Consider the following 24,310-nt stretch of genomic DNA (forward strand, 5'->3'; position numbering starts at 1 on the left):
ACCTCCACTCTGACTGGACAGTCGTGACCAAGGCTAATCGTCCTCATCAGGACCTGGAGCAAAAAGGTTGAAATAGATCAGAGGCAGCAGAGCCAGAGGTACCTTCCTCCTGCTTCCTACGTTAGAGGGGTGCCATCTCCAGGACAGACAATCTCAGTCCTTCCCCAGAGCAGGGAAGGTGCAGGGAGAATGCTTCCCAGGGATCTAGGCAGCATTCAGATCCATGCTTTACGTGTGGCTGAAAACACAATTCCTACATAATCCCCTTAAACTAAAGTCCTAAAGGTATTCAGCATTAACTCAGCCCTGATCCACACAGAACACCCAAGATGTACAGGGTCTAGCCTGGGAAAGTATCTAAGGGTGACTTTAAGCCCAATGCAATGATATTCAAATGGAACAAATACCTTGTTGTCACCTGAAAGAAGACTAGGCCAGGGGGCACAGCTTCGTGTTTCCCAGCCAGAACACAGAGCTACAAGTCATACCTCTTGATTCTGAACCTACTGGGGTGGGAGGTACAGGAAATAGGGAAATGATACCTGCCACTGCTCACCTTTTCTGGTTCTCACAGACAGGAAGACCATTCTTTTGTGGAATATTAGTTGAAGATGTGTTACATTTGTTTAATGATGCAAACGTCGGTTGCATTCTTTTATGTTGCACTTGTTTAACTCTGTGAAGCTGTGTTACTTTGCCTGCCTGAAATACCTGATGAGTCTAATAAAGAGCTGAGCAGTCAATAGCAAGGCAAGAGAAAGGACAGGTGGGGCTGGCGGGCACAGAGGAGGAGAAATCCGGGAAGAAGAGATGAAGGAGCAAGAAAAGGGCCAGCCCACCCAGCTACACAGCAAGCCACAGAGTAAGAAATAAAGAAAGGCATATGGAATAGAGAAAGAAAAAAGACCAGAGGCAAAAGATGGACAGGATAATTTAAGAAAAGCTAACTAAAAACAAGGCAAGCTAAGGCCAAGCATTCATAAGAATAAGCTTCCATGAGTGATTATTTGGGAGCTGAGTGGCAGGCCCTGCAAAGAACCAAAGAGTAAAAACAACTCCACCACTCAGATGTTCTCACCCAGACCAAAAGCATTCTGCCAAAGCGGCCCAAGTGTTAACCAGCCCCAGAGCTCCTCACAGTGACTGGGACCTTTCCTTCCCTCTTAGCCCTCTGGTAGAAGCACTAGAATGCTTTCTGAGGGGATTACAAGCCATAAGTCACAGAAGAGGGGCTTCCGGGGAAAGGCTCAGGGTAGGCATTTGGGATCAAGCAGCATCTGAGCTGAAGCTATTCTGAGGGGCAAGCTGCACACTCCAAGCTTATCTTGTGCCTTTTTGCAGAGAACTAAAGAACTGCTTGGCTATGCGATTGATGCAGGTGAAGTCATGCCTGAAACCCACCAGTTCCTCTTCCAGGACATCCTGTCATCACGCCTACCTAAGCTCAGCGCTTCCAGAGGGCATGACCCCTGCAGACAAGGCTCTCCAGCAAACCAGCCTTGTCTCTAGGTTCTGTTATCGGGTGAGGCTGGCCTTCTTGTCACTTCTCTTGATTAACGGTTGCCACCATTTCCTCCCATGGCCTGTGTCAGAATCCTCTGAATCTGTCCCTCTTGAGAATTTATTTATTACTGCAAGCCTTCACTTTGTCTTATTCAAAAGCACCTCCACTTTTCCTCTCCCCTCTGTCTGGTCCCCTTCTTACCACCCTTCGGTGTACAGGAACCCTGATCTGATCACTGGGAGCTTCAGCCTGAGACTGTGGAGAAGAGAGGTTAATGCTACAAGATTCTTTCACAAGCATTCTTAGCCTGTGCAGGGATATTCCCAAGGGACGCATGAAAGCAATACAGTTCAGCCATGGCATGGGGACAATCTCTTAAGTGTGGGTTCCTAACCCAGGGGAAACGCACAGGACATCTAAACAAGGGAAAGGAGCAAACACTGCGGATGATTAGGTGGGGGTTCTGCTGGGTTTTTTCCATTCCCTTCACCATAACCACTATACTCTGCCCACTTAATATTGGGATTTGGGGAAGGACTCGTTTCCAACAGGTAAGGAAGCCATGTGTGGACGGGTGTACTTGCGTGTGGCCGTGTGTGTCTGTTTTAGCTTTCCCAGGAAGAAGACAGCTTGGTGTAAACGGGAAGGGGAACAACAAACAAGCGAATACCATTCAGTTCTGCGATCACCACTGTGGATTATCTAGTCAGCTTGGATCTACTGCTGCCTTTCTACTGCCCCTCCATCCCCTTCCACAACACTCCAAATCCCTTCAACCTGACCAGAAAGAGCCAGGACTCCTGGGCTGTCAACAATGTGATGTGATTCAGAGTTTAAAAGGCCAGGGAGAGGCAGTGTCATTGGGTTCCATGACTGATTGGGCACTAAAAGCAAATGCCCCAGAAAACTGAATGGCTTTATCCATCATTCACAGCGTCAACATTAAAAATCCAGAGATGAGAGGGGCCAAATTAGTGGTCCAAATAGAAACCTGACCATAATACTTAAAGATTCAAATTTTCTTTTAATTTGCTGTTTAGTCAGGAAGACTAAATACTTTTATTTATTTTTTTAGTTGTTTTTATTTGGGGGTTTTGTTTGTTTGACTAGTTAGGATCTTCTGTCTTTATCTTGCAGACAAGGTTTCTACCTGGCTTGGAATTTGCAGTCATCCTCCAGCCTCTGCCCTATGAGAATTGAGATATAGACATAGGCCACCATGCCTAGTTAGTAATGTTATTTATTTTAAAGCTCTTATTTCCAGCCATGATGGTGCACACTTTCAATCCCAGCACTTAGAAGGCAAAGGCAAGTGATCTGAGTTCAAGGACAGCATGGTCTACAGAGCAAGTTCTAGGACAGTCAGGGATACACAGAGAAACCCTGTCTTGAAAAACCAAAAATAGAAGAAAGAAAAAAAACCCACACACACAAACAAAAAGAAACAAAAATAATTATCATAAACACCAATGTTTTTACTATGTATAAAAGCAGCACATGAAGAGGAAGGATGCCCAATCATGAAGCAGTTGCTAAGTGGCCTGGTGCACCGCTAATTATGTTAATGAGTTTCTCACTCAGGCCTCAGAACCCGGGGGTATGAGCTTTGATTAACCCATTTTACAGATCAACAGACTCAGGGAGTCAAATTTTCCTATGTAATAAATTTTGTGTTTTCCCCCAGAAAGTTTGGGTCGCTGGGCATAACTGCTCACACTTGCAGTCCTGCACTTTGGAAGGTAAAGCAGGGTGGCCTGTAAGGCTAGTCTAAGCTAGTCCAGGCCTGGGCTGCATAGAATGAAACCGAGCGAGCGAGAGAGGAGGAAACTTCACTCAGGTCACAGTTGACTTGGTCATGATAAATGGTGGCAATCTGTAGAGCTAGGATCTGTGGGCTAAGCCTGTACTTTTACCAGAACATGGTCTTTCCATCAAATGGGTTGAGTCATTAGACAGGGCAGGCTGTCAGACGTATCACAAGAAACAAATCTTTGGACCCGTAATTATACTTTGAGGAAAATATACCAAGGAAGCCAGCTAGGCAGTGGTTCACACCTGTAACCCCTGTTGGAAGACCGAGACAGGAGGATTACCATGAGTTGGAGGATGGGATGGGCAGGCAGAGAATATAGAGTAAAACCCACATCCTGTGCCATGCCTGCTTCCAAGTATGTGGGGTCACACTCGGGTCTCTGTTCTGGCTAGGAAAGTTCTCTACCAACCGAGCCACAGATCCAGGTAGGTGGTTGAGGTTTTTTTTGATGAAAGGTTTCTCTATGGAGCCCTAGCTATCCTGGAAATCTCTACATGGACCATGCTGGCCTTGAACTCATAGAGGCCCCTGCCCCTGCCCCTGCCCCTGCCCCGCCCCCGCCCCGCCCCCGCCCCCGCCTCTGCCTCTGCCTCTTGAGTGCTGGGATTAAAGGTGTGGGCCAGACTCCACTAATTTCAAAGGTAACCTTTTAGGTTTTCAAATAAATTCTATTTTAAAATTAGATTAACAAAACCTCCTTAGTTAAACCCATGGTTAAGGAAGTAATTTTGTTGGCCATTGAGCAAATTTATTCATGAACATCTGAACCTTTTCTGTCTGCAACATAATTGTTGCCATCCTTTGAATTATACTAATAAAAGCCCACACTCTGAATCTCACTCTTTTAGGGCAATTGTAATCCTAAGAATATACCATAAGGGGCTGGAAAGATGGCTCACTGATTAAAAGCACTGACTGCTCTTCCAGGACCAAATCTTGATTCCCAGCACCCACATGGCAGCTCAGAACTGTCTGTGACTCCAGTTCCAGGGGATCTGACACCCTCACACAGACATATATGAAGGGAAAAACACAAATGCATATAAAATAAAAATAAATAAATGACTGAATTAATAAATAAATAAGTGGAAGATACCATAAATGGATCCGTAGGGTTTTTGGTTTGGTGGTTGTTTGTTTGGCTGGTTTGCTTTATTTTTATTTTTTATTTCTTTTGACACAGGGTTTCTCTGTGTAGCCCCGATTGCCAGGCTGGCCCTGAACTCCAGAGATAGATCCCCAACCTCTACCTCCAACTCCCAAGTGCTGGGTAGGATTAAAGGGATGAGCCACCACACATGGCCTAGGTCAATAGATTTAAGAGGCTGGAAAGATGGCTCAGTGGTTTAGAATGCTTAGCCACTTTTGCAGAGAACCCAGGCCTCTAGGGGGCTCCTCCATGCACAAGCTGCACAGAAACTCAGAGGCAAACACACACACATAAATAAGCAAATAAATCTTAGAGAGACGAGGGAGGAGAGGAAGAGAGAGTTGCAGAACACAGGCCAAGAGGAAGGCTATGTGTCCAATTCCCCCAACAGGGAAAGGACGTAACCACGGAAATCCTTTACATTCTCCTCCATCTATGAGGTACCCAGGGCAGTCCCTCCCAGGCCACACTCACTACAGGGGGTCCCTTGAACCCTGATGTTATAGCAGGCTATTGGATCACACTGTGACCCCCGAGATTGTGTTATTTATTGGAAACCCTGCTTCTAGCTGTGGTATGGGTCACTCCTAGCACACACCTTTAATCCAAAACGTTTCTGCTTGAATATTGCAAATAGGGTTAAATATAATCAACCACAGGTCAAGAGGGGGAGCAAGCCACCAGTTGACAAAAAAAGAGACAAACACAAAAGAAGTAGACGCAGAGGGTGGGGGGGGCATATCTGGTTGGAGAAGTTTTTGTTTCAGATGAAGGAAGCAGATGGGTGCTTTCCCCTCTCTGAGATGGCAAGTTTTCACTCCCTGCATCTGGCTCCCGAGTCTTTACTGGTAAAACAGACTGATGGAGACTTAGTTAAAAACTGCAGCCTGTACTGTTTTCCCCAATATGCTACTGCTGCAAAGGGAGCAGAGGAAAATCAGCAGCCCGTCCTCTGCACCTCCGCATGATCCGTATCACAGTTATTATTGCAGCGGGAGCATGCACATGCGGCACTCTACCGTTTACTGTCTTGCTGTGAGAAAACACCAAGTGACTTACAGCCTTTCTTTCCAGAGAGACAAGAGTCCCCATGGCAGTGAGCAGCAGACACGGTAGCTGGAACAGGGAGCTGAGCGCTCATGTCCTCAAACAGGAAGCAGAGAGAGGAACTAAAGTGGTCTTAACCTCAAAGCCTGTCTCCAGTGGCATAGTTTCTTCACCAAAAGTTCAAATGTCTGAGACTATGGGGGACATTTCTCACTCAGCTCATGGGAGTGGGTTCTTCCCTTTCACCATACAATCCCCAGAGACTGAACTCAGGTCAAACTTGCTGGCAAGAGCCTTTCCCACTAACCAACTATCTCACCACCCCTAATGCCTGCACCTCTTAAGATGAAGGAGGTTGAAAAATTAAAGGTTGATCTGGGTCAAATATGATGCTATTTTTGGAGGAAGAAAAAGCATATTTCTTCAGCTGACAGGCCTACCTTCTCTGCCTGGGCAGGTCCTAGGTCAGTCTAGTGCTGGGATATCTCAGTACCTACCAACCCCAGCAGGCAAGTCCTTCTGGGTTCCTGTTTTCCCTGTAGTTGAGACACTCACTATTGTCCCTTAAGCAGCAAATACCCTTGGGTTTGGTGTGCACCCAGCTCAGAGCCAAAGATCTACACCGGCACACTGGCTGCTATCCAGTGAAGCAGCTCCAGCCACACACAACTACCAGGAGAAAACTGTACTCAAGGAGCCACGTGTGCCATATAGTCCATGTTTATTTTCCTTTTAATTTTTAATAACTTTATTGAGAAACTGTCTTCTATATAACTCAAACAAACATTGCCTCCCAATCCTCCTAACGACCACCACCACCACTACAACCCTCCACCCCCCATGCTGGCATCTCAGGTGTATCCAGGTATATGCCACCATACCCAGGTTTAAATGTGAGTAAAATTAAAAACCCAAAGCCCCAAATCTGCTAACTGTATTCTAGTTGCTCAGTAGCTACAAGTGAACGGTTTGTGCCCACCAAAATGGGGCGGCAGACAGAGACAGGAGGCTCTCTGTGAGTTCAAGGCCAACCTGGCCTACACAGTGAGTTCCAGGACAGACTCCAAAGCTACAGAGAAACTGTCTTTTTTTTTTTTTTTAAAGATTTATTTATTTATTTATTTATTATGTATACAACATTCTGCCTCCATGTACGCCTGCACGGCAGAAGAGGGCACCAGATCTCATTACAGATGGTTGCTGGGAATTGAACTCAGGACCTCTGGAAGAGTAGCCAGTGCTCTTAAGCACTGAGCCATCTCTCCAGCCCAGAAACTTGGAAGGAAGGAAGGAAGGAAGGAAGGAAGGAAGGAAGGAAGGAAGGAAGGAAGGAAGGAAGGAAGGAAGGAAGGAAGGAAGTCAGACCGACCATACCTATCATTGCCAAAGGCTCCACTGTGACATTATTGTGTCACAGAATTTAGCACCTGAGAGGTCTCATTTCTGCAACTGGAGTAAAGCTGTCTCACCACCAAGTACTGGGCACCATCTGCCATCTCATCTGATACCTAGGTGCTCTATACCTCAACTTAACCAAGACATTACAAAAATTTTGTAGTCAGTAAAGTTGTTTCCTTGAATCTAACTACACACATAAAGGCTGGCATTCATCCCCAAAACGCACGCGAAACACTCCACCGTCCCCTGCGTGCCGTCAAACTCTCCCTCCTTCTCTACTAAACCCTGGTAACCACTAATCTGGCAGTTTTTTAGAAAACTGGGGAACCTCAGGTAAGCAGGTGTCTATGGTAAGGCTGGGCAGCAACCCCACAGCAACCCCAGAATTTTCCTTGGGTGATTCTGGCGCTCTGCCAGGTTGGGAACCTCTGGGGTAAGTGGCTAATCTAAGTTTGATTTGATGATGTCCAAAGTGCCCTCTGGTCTCTCCTCCCCATCAGTGGCTCTGCTGCGTGTCATGTGGCAGAAGTCCCCACTCAGGCCTGGTGGTGGCTGCACACGCTTTCAATCCCAGCACTCAGGAGGCAGAGGCAGGTGGACCTGTGAGTTCAAGGCCAGTCTGGTGTCTACAGAGAGTTCGAGTTCCAGCACAGAGAAACCGTATCTGGTGGGGGGGGGGGGGGACAGGGGGAAATCCCATTCAGTTTGGATGCTTGGAAAACAGAGCAAGCCCAACTGCTTGGGGACAGGAAAACTCTGGAGCTCTGTTTCCGGCAGAGGCTTCGCCAAGTCACCTGCCCTCCCATCTTAATCCCTTCCTGGCTCTTTTGCCAAGGAATTCTCGTCTGGAAAACAGGGAACCTCATTAGAGACAATGGTCTAGCGGCCTCCCTCTGAGGCTGGCCCGGGAGTAATGGTAGAGGTGACAGGTTAAAGACACAGGGCAGTCAGGAGGAAGATCCTAGATGCAACATCCCCACAGACATCATCTGCCTAGAAGTCGCCTCACCCCCAGGGCTCACTTGTTGGATGTGGGTGATCAGGCCTCAAATTCCAACCAAACTTCAGATGTCCTTTAAAGTAATGATGGAAATATATGTTTTCCTCCAAACTTCACGATCCCAAGGGCAAGGCACCGACCATTCTCAAAGGGGAACTCAGAAGAGTCTGCACCTTCTCTGCTCCGAGGGGGGGGGGGCGTGGCCTGCAAGCCTAGCAGCCGGAAGGGAGCACAGGCAGGGGAATTGCTACAAGTTTCAACCCAGCATGATCTATGATCAACGTGGTGAGTTCCATGTCAGCCAGAGCTTCATAGGGTGACCCTACCTTAAGAGAAAGGAAGAAAGGGAGGGAGGGAGGGAGGGAGGGAGGGAGGGGGAGGGGAGTGACAGTGAGGCCCTAACAAGGTGCAGCTTCTCTCCCCTGGTTTGTGCCTGCTCTGCTCAGGGTTCCTGCAAAACACTAAAATCTACAATGACCAAAGCGAAGGCACTGGGCAATGGAGGGGAAGTACTATCGTTTAGTATCACGTGTTTGTTTCGCCCACGAAGCCAGGGGAAGACTGTTTGCAAGGGACAGAATGCCTGCTTAATCAGCGAAAACTGCATTCGCTGCCCTGCTATTCAGCACGGCTTTCCTGAAACCAGACACTTTGCCCCTAGACCATAAGATTGAAGCGATTGAAATGAAAATATTTCCTGTCCAGTGCTTGCCAGCTTCTAGCCCCAGAGTGATATAACAGATGACATCCAGTACAATAAATGCTTTTATTAACCATAAATTTGAGACTGCTTTAGGGATTTGAAGTGTTGGGTTTCATGCTGAAGAAATGTAATGCTATCCGCAGCCCATCCGTGAGCAACAAAAACAGAGGTGCAGGTTAGGCCACTTTGATCAAATTATGGCAAGGGGAAAATCGCCTTTTGCATGTAAAATAGTAGTCGCATTCAGAGGCTATCTTCAGGGAGGACCACAAGAGTTTAATCGCATGTCTGGGGGAGTCTGGTGGCAATCACCCCACGTGTGGATTTACCGAGCCACCAGGGTCTGTGAATCAGAAAAGCTCCAATACTAGATGGGATGCTGGTCATTGCCCAATAATTCTCCTTCTTGTTAGGATGGGTGCTTAGCTGCATAAAGGCCCTACCCCCTCAGTACCAACACCACCAGGTTGCCACAAACAAAAGTATCTCCAGAAATCCCTCCCAGCGGCTCCCAGTCACAACCCGCTGGCCTGAATCCAACTCCTGTCTGGATTTAGCATATGCTGCCTGGGCTTCCTTCATTTAGAGAAAATGTGGAGCCCAGGCAGTTGCATGGCCTCAGCCCTCTGCCCTCAACACCTCCCTCTACACAGGAACAGTTCATTCTGAAATCAAAGCTCCCTGCACTCTGGATCCACCAAACTTGCAGTAGTGTAGCCATGGAAACAGAAACTCTCTCCTGAGACCAGAACAAACTAGACCCAGCAAAGGCAAGCTGAGCTGCCACCCTCCCGAGGCGCCCCTCACATGGCCTTTGTGTTGGTGTGTTCCGGCACAGGAGCCCCAGGCCACAGCACTGGGCTTGTACTCCACTTTTGCCAGCATCCGAACAGCCGCTGCTTTCTGGCCTTTCACTGTCAGGCCGATGAGAAGACCACAGACTTATGCCAGAAAAGAAAGTGAAAAGCAAAGTTGCACCTCTGAGGTCCATTCTCTGGATGCTGAATGTCCCACTATTACATCCTGGCGAGACATTTCATGGCCAGCAGGGGAGGAGGCCCAGTCCCGAAAGCTGAACAAATGCCAGGCACACAGGCTCGCCTGTGCCCTCACGGTCCCCCTGGACTTATGAATAAAAGATAAGGGTTTTGTCCGCCGTTTCCCGGGTACCCTGTAAGAATAACAACTTGTCCCTTTTTGACGTTTTAACTTCCTTTGAAAAATTACCAATATTAACTTTACAGGTCTTGGCCCTTAAGTCTGTGAGGGCCAAATACAAGCAAGAAAAGCCATGTAATTAGGTAAGAGATAGTAATTCAAGCTAAACTAAAGAAACTGTCTGCAAAGACTCTAAAACTTAGGCAACAAACAATCACAGACTTTAAAGGCTGGGAAATGACTGTGAGGACACGTTTTGAGTTAAGTGGGTTTGCTGGAAATAAAGTTCAGTGTTTTCTTAGCACAGAGAAACTGCTGGATTTTGGTGTAAGGAATCAGTCAGCCGTGCCAGAGCCAAACAGAGGTACTCAACAGAAATTCATCCCAGTCACTGAAGGCAACAAGCCTGTGAGCAGCAGAGGCCTAAAGCATTCTTGAGAAAGAGCGCTGCCACCTTCCAGAGAGCGCAGCTGACTTCAGTCTCCAAGAGGGGGTTTGCTCCAGAGAACCAGGATATCCTGACTTTCTCTAGACATACAATAAAGTAACAGAGAAGCCCAAGACGGACGGTGGTGGAACATGCCACAATCCCAGCACTCAGGAGGCAGAAGCAGTCGGATCTCTGTGAGTTCAAGGCCGGCCTGGTCTACAAAACGAATTCCAGGACAGTCAGAGCTATTACTCAGAGAAACCCCATCTCAAAAAAAACCAAATGAGAGGCCAAACACTGCATTTTTACGAAAAGGACAATGGAAAACCAAACTTTACTTCCCACTAGAAAGATCTCTAAATGTAACTATTTCTATTTACAAAAAAAACAAATTTTGCTAAAGGGTGAAAAAGTATCTATTAACAGTTGATATCTAAAATCCAAGGCTTTTGGCAGGTGACCGTGTGGACCAGGTGGAGGAACTGTTTCACGCTAACAAGCGAAACGAGCATTTACTTCACTTCTCTGCCCGCTTTCCTACAGGCTTGATTTCAGAATACCAAACATAGGAGAAAGAACACAAACATGGGAGCCCTGGTCACGGGCAGCAGGCTGCAGAAGATGTCTGCAGATTATCAAATGTTATTAACATTGAAAAGGAAAATAATTTAAACTGAGTGTGGCAAGGCACACCTTTAATTCCAGCAGAGGCAGAGTATCTGGTTCGAGGCCAGTCTGGTCTACAAAGCTAGTTCCAGGACAGCCAGGGCTGTTACACAGAGAAATAATAATTTTACTTTAATGCAGACAAAAATCCAAATCCTTGTAAAAACCCAAATTGGCATCTCATTCACCTGGTATGCACAGCAGACACTTAAGATATTGTTTCTGCTTTTGTGTTTTTGTTCTGGTTTTGTTTTGGTGTTGCCAAGATTTCTTTGTTTAGCCCAGACTGGCCTTGAACTTCCGATCTGTCTGCCTGCCTCTCTCGTAGTTCTAGAGTGCAGGTGTGCGGTAGGTACCATGCCAGGTAGTGCCCCCGCTTCCCAAAGTCATCGGTTGCCTTCAAATCCTCTCCCTTCCCCAGAACTCGCAAGCAATTTATCATTCTCTATCTTATCAGAATCCCTCCTAATTTTAAAATGTCCTAGAGGCCCCTTAGAGCCCCCCTCCCCGCCTCCTACCCAGACTCCCTGCATTACCCAACCCATCCTTCTTACAGAAGATAAAAGCAAGGATTACCCTAGGCCTGGCCAACTGGAAAAATTATGCACTTAAAACTGTGTACTAAGAAAAAAGAAGGAAGTTCAGTGAATGGGAGATACACTCGAGTGAGAAGATATGGGGAGAAGAATTCCTGTCTCTCGATGACTTCAAAACCCAAGAGGTTAACAATGAAACGAGAGGCCGAGTGGCCGGGGCTGGTCTGAGTCCCACATCACAGTGCACACTGGGAACCCACAGCTCCTGAGACCCTGAAGCCGTCTTGGCAAGCACAACCAGATGTTGGCTTGGGTTTTTTTTTTTTTTTCTCCCTACTTAATTTTGGTAAAACTCCATGACCTCTTTCTCAAATTAAAAGGCAATGCCTTTTTCTTTCTTTCTTTTTCTTTCTTTTTTTTTTCCAAACCACAGGGGCTATCTTTAGTGAAGCCTTCTAAGGATTTCATTAATTCATAGCCAGCCAACCAGGACTTTTCCCACAGTCTCCCACAAAAGCCGGGGGAGTCACTGATTGCTTGGCTGGATCTGAATATGAGCAGAGGTAAGATCAGAAATATCTAGTTCCTCCCACAGGGAAGTGAGGCATGAAAACCAAAGCCCACAAAAACTCATTACCACAGCTGGCCAGAAAATCCCCAGCCCAAAAGGCAAGGCGCACCTCTGATGCTGATGGGCCAGCCACCTTGTAACCAAAAAAAAAAAAAAAAAAGAGCCACATTCACAAACGGGGTGAGGACAACACAGACTATCGTGACAAAATGAGTTCTGGATCTCTTTTACAGACCATTTTCATTCGGAGCAAGGGCCATTGCTAAGGCCTAAAAACAACAATACTTAGTCTGATGCTCAGCAGCCATGTTTTACATTTTTTTTTCTCATCCTTAGTGCAGGGAACCAGGAACGGTCCTAGTGTTCCTCAAAAGCACCAAGCACTACAAGATTGATTCTCCTGTAACAACAGCCCCTGCTGAAGTCCCTTGGTTAGGAGGAGGACCTAGTCTGTAGCCCAGCCTTTGTCCAGTATGCCACCCTTCCGGAATGCCGTAATTTGTGGAATGAATATGGGTAAATCAAGAGAATCCTTTTGCTACACTTGGCACCTCATTCCACGTCATCAGTCAATATCAAGAGAACACAAGTTAACTAAGAGAGAACATCAGAGGGATTTTTTTTACTAACTTAGTTAGGTGTGGCTTCTTCAGAGTGGCCACAGTAGACACCAACTTGCAAGGTGACATCCTATCATCCTATTTTAACATCCTACAGAGCACCCAGCCACTCAGGAAATACGGAAGGAAAATCTAATGTGTACCATCAGCAGGTAGAGACGGAAAAGGGGAATAAACAGAGAAAGCCAGGCTTGGTGGTATATACCGGTAATCTCAGGACTCGGGAGGCTGGAGGCTTGAACTTTGAGACAACCTAGGCTACTTAGTGAGTTACAGGCTAGCCTCGAACGCAAGCACGTCTTGGGCTGCATTCTCACTAAATCTGGAGGATGTAAGGACTTCGTAACGAAGGCTTTGTAAGCACGGGTAAAATGCAGAAAGTGTCCTCTGAACCTGGGGAAACTGAGGCAAAGCAAGATGTCAATCAAAGCTGCTAGGAACCAAAAGAGATCTAAGTTTACCAAGGTGGCCTGCAAGTAGAGCCTCCGGCACTTGCTTTTACTATGGTTAGCACAGTTTGAGGAGCAGCTGAGGTGGGTTCCTGTTTCCCTGTGTGGAATTAGCAGTATGAAGGATTGAAGGCCAGGCAAAGACTCCATGCTAGAGGCTCAGAACCCATCCCTATACTGCCCTGCTAAAAGACCCCACTCCTCCTCTGTTCCCCACCTGGAGGGTAACTGTTTTGGGAGAAGAAACTGGCATTATGATACAACATAATAACGCCTGCATTTTTGTTTGTTTGTTTTTAAGTCTCTGCTTAAAAAAAAAAAAAAAAGAAAGAAAGAATCTCTTGCCTTCAAAGAAGTCTTTGTGAGCGCAGGATAGTGAGCAGTTACTATAAATTCTAACCAGGAGTGTGAGCGCCCCACCCAGAGCAAATGTGCACACCCCAGAAGGAGGCCATAAACCGTCCCCCAGCGGGGCGTGCACGGCTCCCACATTTGGTCGGCATTCTACGGCACTTCCCTTAGATTAAGTGGGGGAAGTGCGGTTCACGAAGAGAGAAACCAGAAATCACCTGGATGGAATAAAACCCCAGGGACAAAGTTTTTAAACCATATGGCCCATCTAAGAAAATGCATCTTTCACTCAAAGGCCCCCTCCGCCCATCAAGCCTCTCACTCCTGAGTACAAGAGTCAAGCTCAGAAGAGAAGTCTGTGGCCACAGCCAGAACAATGTAAAGGGTCACTATCCAACCAACAGAGGGAATGTCTACAAAACGGACAAAACAGAACCCTTGGGAAAACTCCAAGGTTTTTTTTTTTTTTTAAAAAAAAAAAAAAGAAAAAAAAAAGAACTTTTTTGTGTTAAGCATCAAACCCAGGGCAAACCAAGCAAGACCTCTACTACTGGACCACCCTACCCTCTGCTAGTTTTAAGCTGGGGGGAGGGTGGGAGCTGTATTTAAACACTAATCCTTCATGATTTCCAAAGGGTTCATTTGGAGATTGGTTTAATGGGACATGTAAATACCCACTTAAACATTTTAATCAATGTTTAATTACCTACCAACATCCATTCCCTTTTCAAAGCTGATACATCAATACTTCATGGCTTTTCTAGGAACGTCAGTGTAGCAGCTTGAGTGCAAAGTATCACGTTTAATGTCTACTAGGGCAGATGTAGAAGGGACCATGGGACACCATGATTCTACCATATTCAACTTCCAGCAAAGATCTCCCCCTATTGTTCTTCCCGCTCCTCTGGTAAAGCCGGCTGCCAACAGAACGCTTTAGCGTTAGGCTCACCATAAAGGAAACTGTAAACATGCAGGTTGAGGTAGTTTTCATTTACACATTGACTGAGTCAGAAAATTTATAGGCCAACTTCCGTTCCAGAAGAGAATTACACGTGTGTTCATCCCATCTTCATCCTGTCATCTACTCTGCGATTTGTGGAAGACAGATGGTACCTATTAAGTCCCCCCCTTTTAAATGCTGTAGCCTTAATTAGCTACATCCACCTTCCCCCCAACATTTCCAAACAAGGAACTGAAGAAAAGGGAAGCCTTTTACAATGGATACTTTGAACAATTGAGTTGTAAATGTTAAAACAGTCCTCTCTGCTACAGAGTGACTACAATTATTTTTTTTAGCAGCCAAAGTTGATTTTCACTCTTTATTACAGTTTTTAAATTGTTCTATTTTTAGTTTCTGGACTTGTGTTATTAATTAAACCTTCTTCAAGATAATGCTTGAAAAAGAACTAGAGTGTCTCCGTAGGATACTAAAGCTGCAAACTTCTCCCATGGATTTCAGCCACGCAGCAGCTGAGGACTACTATGGTATCTGTGACTAGACACTGTGCCCTTCCTAAACACAATTAAGAAAGTCTGTTGATTGACCCACTTTAACTTGTCCTATGTAGATAAAACACACCCCAATTTTAATTTCTAATTTGGGTTTCCCTCATTTCAAAAAGATCCATTTATGCATTCAGGACTTTAGCATGAATTATGTCGACTGACTAAATTTTGAAAAAAGCAAGAAACCACCTAGAAGACTCCTAGACTTGCCCCGGCTATAATCAGCAGTAAGACTATTTGCTTCAATTGGATACGATCACTCCAGGGCCTGTGTCTTTTCAATCAGCTGGTGGCCCCCGCCGGGTTTAGAGTAGCAGAGGGGAAGTGGCCTGTGGTTAAACAGAGGAAATACCAAGGCATTTTAACAGAGCAAATAGTCTCTTCACTTCCCACCAGGAGGAGCTTCAAAGGCGCGGGCCCTGAGGAGACAATGTGCTAGAGGCCATCAGTCATCTAATCCCGTGTCAGGACCATTCAGAACTTCCCGAAGGCCAAAGATAAACACTGCCCTAAAGGACAAAGAATGCCTCCCACCGGCTGGGCAAGTCTGGCCTCTTGAAACCAGAGGTAGCTCCAGACTTGCAGAAGGCAGTGGCCTGCCACTTGTAGGGAAGATGCAGACTGGCCAAGGTGCGGATACCAGAGGAGCAAGAGAGAAGTCTGTCTTAAGGACAGCCCAGTGACCTGCCATGTGTACCTGAGCCCACCCCACCCCCCTATCCCCCCACCCCTGTGGGGGCCCCAGCTTCCAGAAGCCTGAAAAGCCATCCATGACAGACAGGCACAAGAGGCAGTAGGGAGGGAAAGAGGACAATAAAATTGTTGACGGGATGGCCCAGCAGCAGCAGACATCTAGGCGAGCTGGGCACACGGAGTGAAACGTTCAGGAATAGATGAGGGGAAAGGGGGTTGAACGCAAAAACCACCCAACACATTTTAAGCCAAATGAAGCATGAAAACACTCAACTTAAAATACAGACTGAAAAAGGCCTGAGCGTTCTTTCCTTCGTGGGGAAGCTGTTAGGTCTTAACTGCCGAGACAGATCTGGAGCCTGCTCTGCTCCTTCCTCAGACAGTTTTCTAGACAAACCCAGCTGTTCTGGAGAGGAACCTGGTGGAAGTGTCAAGTGTCCGTCTCTCCCAGGCCTCCTCTCTAACCCTAGACCACAGGACCCCACCCAAGTCAGGATGCCCTGCCTAGTTAGCTCCCAGACTCTTCAAATAACCTCCCTTCTGGTACTGTTATCTGAGTCCAGTGAAACAAAGCCCAAAGGACTGATTTTTAAATATTTAGAAAGTATTTTCTCTTCCTCTCCTAATTTTGGAGCAAAGCAATGTGTCTCACTGAGAAGGCACCGGAAGGATCTCGTTCAAATGCTAACACCTGGGCTCTACCACGCTCTCATTCTGGTCTTCATTCTAGCAAGTTTCCAATTCGGATACCAGAAGCTTCTGGAGATATCTTTGAAAAACCAGCTTTGGGAAGAAATAATAATACTCCCGGCAGAACTCACATGACCCTGCTGTTGGTAACTAGCACAATGGTCCAGGAACTTCAGGCCTTCAGGGTGGAATGGGTGGGGATGGAGAGCGTGAAAGAAAGCGAAGGCCATGCAGGCTCCTAGCCAACTACAAAACAGTCCGGAAGAAAGTATTGTACGTTTCATAAAAACAGCTCCGAAAAAAAAAACCTGTCAACCCAAAACTAAAATCATTTTAACCTAAGAATTCTGTATTGACACAGGAGCGCCTGTGTGTGCTGTGATCCACAGGACACAGAACAAGAAGATACGGGACTTCAGAGTCATGAGCTGCAAGTGAATGAAAACGCATCCAGTTCAGAATCAAATAAACACGCCTGGGCTCTCAGCCAGGAGGAATTCTTGGATTGGACTTTTATCAGGGGCCTAAATTTTAACCAGCTGGAAACCTCCCCCCCTCCCCCCATTACTACCCTATTCTTTTCTACCTTTGGAGATGGAACATTTGCCTTAAATGGGAAACTTGTCCTTCATTGTACGGTGCCAGCACAGTTTCCGAGTTGCTAAAGACGGGGGGCGGGGGGGGGGGTAGACGTTGTAGTTCAGACACAATAGACCAGGGAATAGGTACGCCCAGGAAGGAGACCAGAATGGCCCCTAGGAAATGTGTGAGAATGGATCTCTCAGCACTAAGGATTGACATGTTAACTGTACCCATCACAAGCAGAACCATGCCTCCATCAAAAAGAGCTCAGAGCCTAGGAAATGAGTCAACGGGCATAAGCAATTGCCGGACAAGCAAGAGGACCTGAGTTCAAATCCTCACTACCCAAATAAAGTCAAACAGGGGCAACCATGCTTATGTGACTGTGCCTGTAACACCGTGGGTGCTGAGGCGAGCAGAGACCAGAGCATCGCTGCGGCTCGCTGGCTGCCTGTCTACCTGCAGGTTCAGTAAGAGACATGTGTCAGGTCCCCTGACATCCTCTGGCCTCTGCATGAGTACACACCTGCACAACCTAATCCGGTAAATCAACTAAATGAAACGCATACATCAAAAAATAAAAGCAGTAGTAGAAAGTGCCAGGCGGTGGTGGCTAATCCCTGTACTCGGGAGGCAGAGGCAGACAGATCTCTGTGAGTTACAGAACAGCCAGGGCTGTTACCTAGAGGAACCCTGTCTCAAACAACCAACAAAAGGAAAGGAACAAAGGAAAGTAGTAAGGGTTTCAAGCCAGTGTCAGTGCAGGGCCAGCCCCTGGGGAAGCTTTACAGACTCTAACCCCTTTGAAAAAACAATATTTATTATTCAAAGCACATCCTTACCTGGCAAAGACTGAGGTTTTCTTTTTCTTCAGATAGTTGAGGAAGTGTGCCCACAACTCATCTCTAAAACACTGAGCTGTGTTCAAGATGGTATCAGTCCCTTAATTACCCCACAAGTAATAGGGAGGTTGTGAAACCTGACCACTTAAGTCAGGCCAGCTCATGGGCCGTGAGAGCAGCTCTCCCGGCTGCAGCGCCTTTAAATCCTGGGGAAATATCCAGTCCTACAGGGGCCTGGGTTTCCTGCCCAAATGCCCTATGGAGGTTAAGCGGGGCATTCACTCACGTGTTCTCCAGTGTTCACCCACCTCCAGGCTTCAGGGCTCAAGGCTGTGAAGCTCAGACCCCAGGATGATACCCACTGCGGTTCAAATCACTTGTTTACCCTCTTTACTTCTTTCAAATCACATAGAATTTACCCTTATTTACTTCTTATTTTTGTTTGTCTGAGGTAGATATATAGATTATATATATGATATATAGGTTTACTATATATCCTTGGCTGGCCTGGAGTTTGCTATGTAGGCAAAGCTGGCCCTGAATTCAGAGTTCTGTCTACCATTACCTTCTGGGTGCAAAAGGCTTATGGCACCACCACCCCCATCTTTATTCATTATCCTTCCCCTGACCCTCCAAGCAATGGAGATGACCCCAGACCCTGTAAGACGCTAGGCAAGCACTCTACCAATGAGCTAACTTTCCACACCCCCTTTTCTTTGCTTTCTTTGGGGTGGGGGAGCGACTCACAGTCATCCATCCTCCTGCCTCAGCCTTTGACGCTTATTCTTAGATATTTATACAGGCCCAACTAGACTGTAAGCAACCTCAGAGTCAAGGCCAACATCCACATGCTGAGTAGCAGACCTGGTTAAGAGGCAGATAGATATGACTCAAAAACCCGAGATTCTGAACAAGTGCCTACTAGAACCCCAGGACAAAGCAACCTCTGGGACATCTTAATTACTGAAGGAGGGCTTCCTGTAGGAAGCCATGATGGAGCTGAGAGAAGACACTAAAAAGGAGCAAAGGATGATATTTTCCCTAGCTTTAAATGTGACTGCAGTCAGGCCACTGTGCAAAGGTCTGCTGGTCTGCTGCAGATGGGACACAGCACATGAAAGCCTGGTGCGGAGATCTCCCTGCCTAACTCCACTGGAGGTGAACCCAGACCGCAGGCATGCCACACACATGTTCTACTGCTGAGCTGTATCACCCCCACCGGCCTTTCTTTTTTTTTTTTTTTTTTTTTTTTTTTTTTGAGATAGGGTCTCTCTGAATTGCCCAAGCTAGTCCTGAAACTCATTCTGAAGCCTCCCAAGCCCAAAACTTTTGTTCCTGAGCCTCAGTCACCTGAGTAGCTGGGATCACAGCACTGAGCTCAGGTATGCCGATTCTTCAAATTGTTAAACGTAGGATTTTGCAGAAAGATTGCAAGGTCTACATGTCCTCAACTGAGATTTGTAGGGCACCAGGCTCTGAGGCCACCAAGGAAATTAACCACATGGAACTGGCAAGTGCCAAAGAGTAAGGGACCTGACTGAGAAAGTAGAGCACAGGGCACAGCATTCAGGGAGGTTTCCCTGAAGAGGTGTCACAGTGTCACCAAGCAGGCTCTCAGGGCAGAAAACAATCACGATGGAAAGCACACCCGCAGTCTGTGAAAGGAGTCAGAAGCTGGACAACAGAGGGGAGGGGGCAGAAAACAGTGCTGTGCAGGCAGCAGGGTGAGGAAGCGGGCCTAATCTCACAGGTACCAAGCAGGCAATCACAAAAGAGAGGAGCCATGAGAAAGAGGATGGTCTCTGGGATATGACCCAGAAGCTTCCATGTTCATCCAGGAAGGCGAAGGATCGTAGTAGGCACCAAGGCAGGAGCTGTTGAGATCACTCCCAGGAGGCCAGGAATGTGGGAGACAGTGATGGGCTCACATGGGAGGGGGGTTATCAGAGACAATTATACATCCACTGTTAAAACTTTACAAGTAGCAGGTATTCTAGGCACTACAGCAACTGCCAAGACCAATCTAGATCTAAAATCTTAAAAGAACTGATAAATGAGAGCACCTTAAAGAAATTTGGAATCTGTTAAAACTAACAGGGATCTTTTACTGCAATGGAAACACAGTAAGAAACCATGAGGGTTTACCCAAAGGGTAACAGCGTTCCCTACGAGGAAGAGTGGGAGTCGTTGACCATTGCTGCCTGTTCTCTTTTTTTCTGAACCGTAATTCTCTTTTAAATGTGAAGCAAGTGAGCTAAGTGACCCTAAGAGGTGTCCTGTCCTGGGTCTTGTCTGTATTGAGGCTAAGACAACCTTGGTCTAAGCAAACTTCCCCAAGACACCCTGAGCCCTGTGGAAATCAGCCACAGCATCCCCATCCCTTCTACTTTCTAGGTAAGAAAACAGACAGATGCGCTCCTGGCTGCCTGAGGGCAAAGCCTGTGTTCTCACAATAGGGTTGAAGGTGTGAGTGGCCAGACTTGCAGCGCCCTCTTCTCTGTGGAAGGCTCAAGGTCCACAAACCAGGGGACCCCCCCCCACTACACAGGAAAGGAACACCCGCTCTGCGGAGAGGGCTTCCAAGTACACAGAAAAAGTCTGGGCGCCACCAGTTTTAGGTCTGGGGCACCTGGCGGAGGTGACCTTTGGCTATGAAAACATCCTCAACTCAAGCTGCGGCGCGTTGAGTGGTGGTGGTGTTATCATGAGACCGTTAGCCAGACGAAAGGCTGAAAGGCAGGCAGACTCTAGAAAGTTAGGAAGGAGATGCATCGTTCCCTAGCACTCCAGGTTCCCTTCCCGGGATGCCCTAAGCCCTTGCAGAGCTGCAGACAAGAGATCCAGGGCACGAACCACCAGCTCCGAAGCGCACCCGTTCCGCGACAGCCCGGAAGATCCCAGTCCTGGACGCGGAGCCCTGGGGCAGAGGGCCGGGAACAAAGGGTGGGGCGCACGGCCCCCGCCCCGCCGCCCAGCCACCCGCCCTCGGGAGACGGACCCCAGCCAGCAGCCGCGCCTCATTAGCAACACAAAGCCAGGGGTCGGCGGCCTCTTTCATCCAGAGCGGGACCAGCGGACGCGCGCCCGGGGTCCGAGACGCGGGATGGGCAGGAGGAGCCGGGAGCCCCATTGACCGCAGATCCGGCGTCGGGAGATCGGCCGGTCCCGGCTCGCCTGCCCGCGAGCACCTGTGCCCGCCGAGCGCCCCCAGGTAACCCGGAGCCCGAAGAAACTCTCGCCTTACCCTCCAGCCACAGGTGTCGGCGCCCCTCGCGCGGCCCGAGCCGCCCGCAGCCACTGCCAGCTGCGAGCCGTTGAGGCAGGCGTTGACAGTGAAGAAGAAGGAACAGAGCTGCAGCCACGGGGCCATGGCCGTGCGCTCGCCCAGCGGGGCCCGTCTCCCCTTGACTGCTGCCTGCAGCTCGCTCTAAGTCCGGAGTGGGCGGTGGCAGCCGTGGCAGCAGGGGGCCCGTCCACACCGAGCATGCGCAACCGTGCTTCGCCCCGCGTCTCCCCGCCAGGTCCCGCCCTCTCCGTCCTGGTCCTGCCCCTCGAGCCCGCCCCTCTAAGGCTCTGGCTGCAACAAGTTTCAGCCCCCTCACTGAAGGGTTTTTTTTTTTTTTATCCAAAGGATTTGTCCAAATGATGACTGCTCTGCTCCAGACAAAAACTTGGGGCGACTCAAAAGAATATAATAATAGTAATTTTAAAATTAGTAATTTAATGAGTACTTACTTTGCAAATGTCAAGTTCCTTCTTGCGTTCTACCAAAGACACAGGAAAATGCCAGTATTAATGTCAGCATAATAAGGCCTCTAGAGAAATCCTGGCTCTACATTTACTCCTGAGACCTAGGACAAATTACTTGCTTCCTGCACAGCGCTGTTCCCTGTAAGACAAAATGAAGACCAAGAATATTAGCTGGGGGAGTTCTGTTAGTTAACGTGTCGCAAGCAAGCAATAAAGGCTACAGCCACAAACTGACTTATCTAAGGACCCTTAGCCAAAACTGAAAACTAATGTTCTTCCCAGACACAAATCAGACTTACCTTATGTGTGTGTGTGTGTGTATGTGTATGAGAGATCTCTCAAGAAAGAGGCACAGACCTCCTTTAGAGCACCATAGAAGCAAAATATGTCACTTTTCTCTGTTGTTCTTCCTCTCCTTTGCCACATATGTGTGCTCCTAAACCACACCCCTCAACATTGCACCCCCATCTCTGTGCAGCCTGATGACGGTCTCCACTTTCCCTCCCAGCCCCACGTTCAGTACCTTTATCCACCCTGGACACGGACCAGTGAATTTTGCATTCTAGAAGGATATCCATCTTGGTCTTCACCCTGCATCTATGATGTCTTCTCTCTAGTCCCCCTCCGTGCAATCTTGACTTTTTTAACCGTCACCCTGTCCATCCAACAAGGCAACCTTCACATTCCAGAGCCCAGGAACCATCCCTTCTGGCTCTTTAATCCCAGCCCACAGGAGGCAGAGGCAGAGGCAGGTAGGGATATGTGGGTCGTATGTCACTACCAGGTTACTCAAGTGTTCTGCATGCCTAGCGGAGCCAGCCCCACGCAAACCGCAGGAAGCATGCAGCTCCTCCCACAGATCTGGCAATGGGTAACTTTTCTCCCTTCCTCTACCTAGGCAGAACACCTCTGCCATCCAAATCCCCTTAGGAAAGACTCTCCAGGGCCAGGCTTGTCACAGGCTGAGATGTGGTCAGGATGAGCTGGGGTTTGGTGAAAGACTGAGGATATCACGAAGTTAGACGCTCCTTAAACTACATGCATTCCTGCTTAGAGGTGTTCCATAGCTTAATAATCAATCCAGGACCAGGATTTTCTGTTATATCAGTGATTTTAAAAATATCGCCACACATTTATCTCATTTTTAAGGATACATTCCAAAACTTGAGGTTTCTGGATTATGAACATTAACTACTCCCAAACTGCTTATTACCTCATTGTCTTCTTAATTGCTTCTCTGGTTACTAATAAAGTGGTTCTAATTTCAGCCAGCTTTCCCTCCTGTCTGGCTCACCTTCCTGTCCTCAATGCTTTGTTCTCTACTTACCTACCTATCAGTAGGTAAGAAACTGTCATTGCCAAATGGATGTTGATAGGTTGGGAGTATACTTAGCAGCCATTTGGACATCTTCCATTGTTTGATGTGGTATTCTGGGAGAGAGGGGGGAGAGAGACAGACAGACAGAGCATGTGCAATAAATACATGGAGTTTGTAGCAGAGCCTCACAAACAGGATGGGGAGACAGACGAGGTGTTGCCTCCTGGCTTTGCAGTACTTGAGGCAGGACCACCCTCCCTTCCATTCTTTATTGTCGCTCTGCCAGTTGTTGAACTTCCTCCGTCACACTCACTGTTCTGACTTAAGATGCAGTCCAGAGAGCGCAGAGAGTATGGTAGGTACAGAAAGAAGAAGCTGAGATGTCCAGACCAGGACCAGAACACAGCAGAAAGACACCCTCGGGCTGAGAAATGAAGGGCCTTTTGTTTACCTTCTATCAAGACCCTAAGTGCATGTAGAAAAGGGAAGCTACATACATCAAAGGGTCGAATTTGGTCAGGAAATTTAGGCCATAAATTGGTCTTTGGCAATACCGTTACCATTCTGATCTTCTGTAGCGGTTTATCATCTCTTACCCTGGCTTCTTGGAATGTTGGGGCTTACAGGGAGGATTGGAGGAAGGGTTCTGGCCTGGAAAAATGAGGTAAGAGAAGGGGCCAGAACCCCACATGGCTTTGTGGATCATGATTTCCTCCCCACAGCTGAACCCCACTGCTGTAGAGATGAACAAGGAAACTTTCCCAAAAGTCAGAGTCTGTTTCTACCCACCAGGGACAGGATCCCTCACCATTCCTGCCTGGCTCCCTTCTCTGCCCTCAGTGTCTGTCACTTTGCTTGGCACTGACCAGTGAACATGACACTCCCACCACCAAGAAGAGGTTGGTGATCTGGGAGTAGAGTTCCATGTACAGCATTTGCCAGCAAGGCCCTGGGTTCCATCCTCAGCATAGCCAAAACAAGGAAAATGTTGTTGAGGACAAATATATCAACTGTACTTCCTCGCTCTACCAAAAACCTGGTCAGATAAGAAAAATCCCTAATTACAGCACTAGATTTTGTTAGAAATCAAATTATAGCATGAACCTGGAGAGTGGATAACATGGTCATGGGAGCCTCTTGTCACAGACCTCTTAAGCCAGGAATAACTAAAAATTAAAATCAGTAAGCTGAAATTCTAAATTATCTTTGGGGTTATGATACAATAGTACATATGATTTTTTTTTTTAATTTTGGAAACCAGAACATTTATTTTATGACAGATCGGAATCCTCAAGATGAACTGGATGCTGCAACAGCTGCCCTCTTGGGTTTAGGGGTTGTCCCTTCACGGAATCCATGCCTGAATCTTCGGTAGACAATTTTTAGGTGCCTCATCCGCCCAGTCCCGGTGGTGTTTCGTCTCTTAGCCTTGGCACTCCAGTTATACTTTCTCTTGCGCTTGGCAGGGTAGCCGCATTTGCCACAGGTAGACTTCTGAAGGTGGTAGGCCTTAGAGCCACAGCGGCGGCACAA

General features: G+C 47.5%; 1 protein-coding gene across 1 annotated transcript in view; it reads right to left on the minus strand.

Annotated features, from left to right (window-relative positions):
• Il17rd (interleukin 17 receptor D) overlaps nucleotides 1-21,137 on the minus strand; it is a 65,256-nt gene extending 44,119 nt beyond the window's left edge. Inside the window, 1 exon segment of the mRNA XM_050158204.1 lies at nucleotides 20,954-21,137. Coding sequence (XP_050014161.1) covers nucleotides 20,954-21,079 — 126 coding nt within the window. The 5' untranslated portion in view covers nucleotides 21,080-21,137.
• Between the last annotated feature and the right edge of the window lie 3,173 nt (nucleotides 21,138-24,310).

Source organism: Alexandromys fortis, unplaced genomic scaffold (genome assembly GCF_014885135.2).
Source record: "Alexandromys fortis isolate MF-2015 unplaced genomic scaffold, M_Fortis_MF-2015_v1.1 scaffold_106, whole genome shotgun sequence".
Lineage (NCBI taxonomy): Eukaryota > Metazoa > Chordata > Mammalia > Rodentia > Cricetidae > Alexandromys > Alexandromys fortis.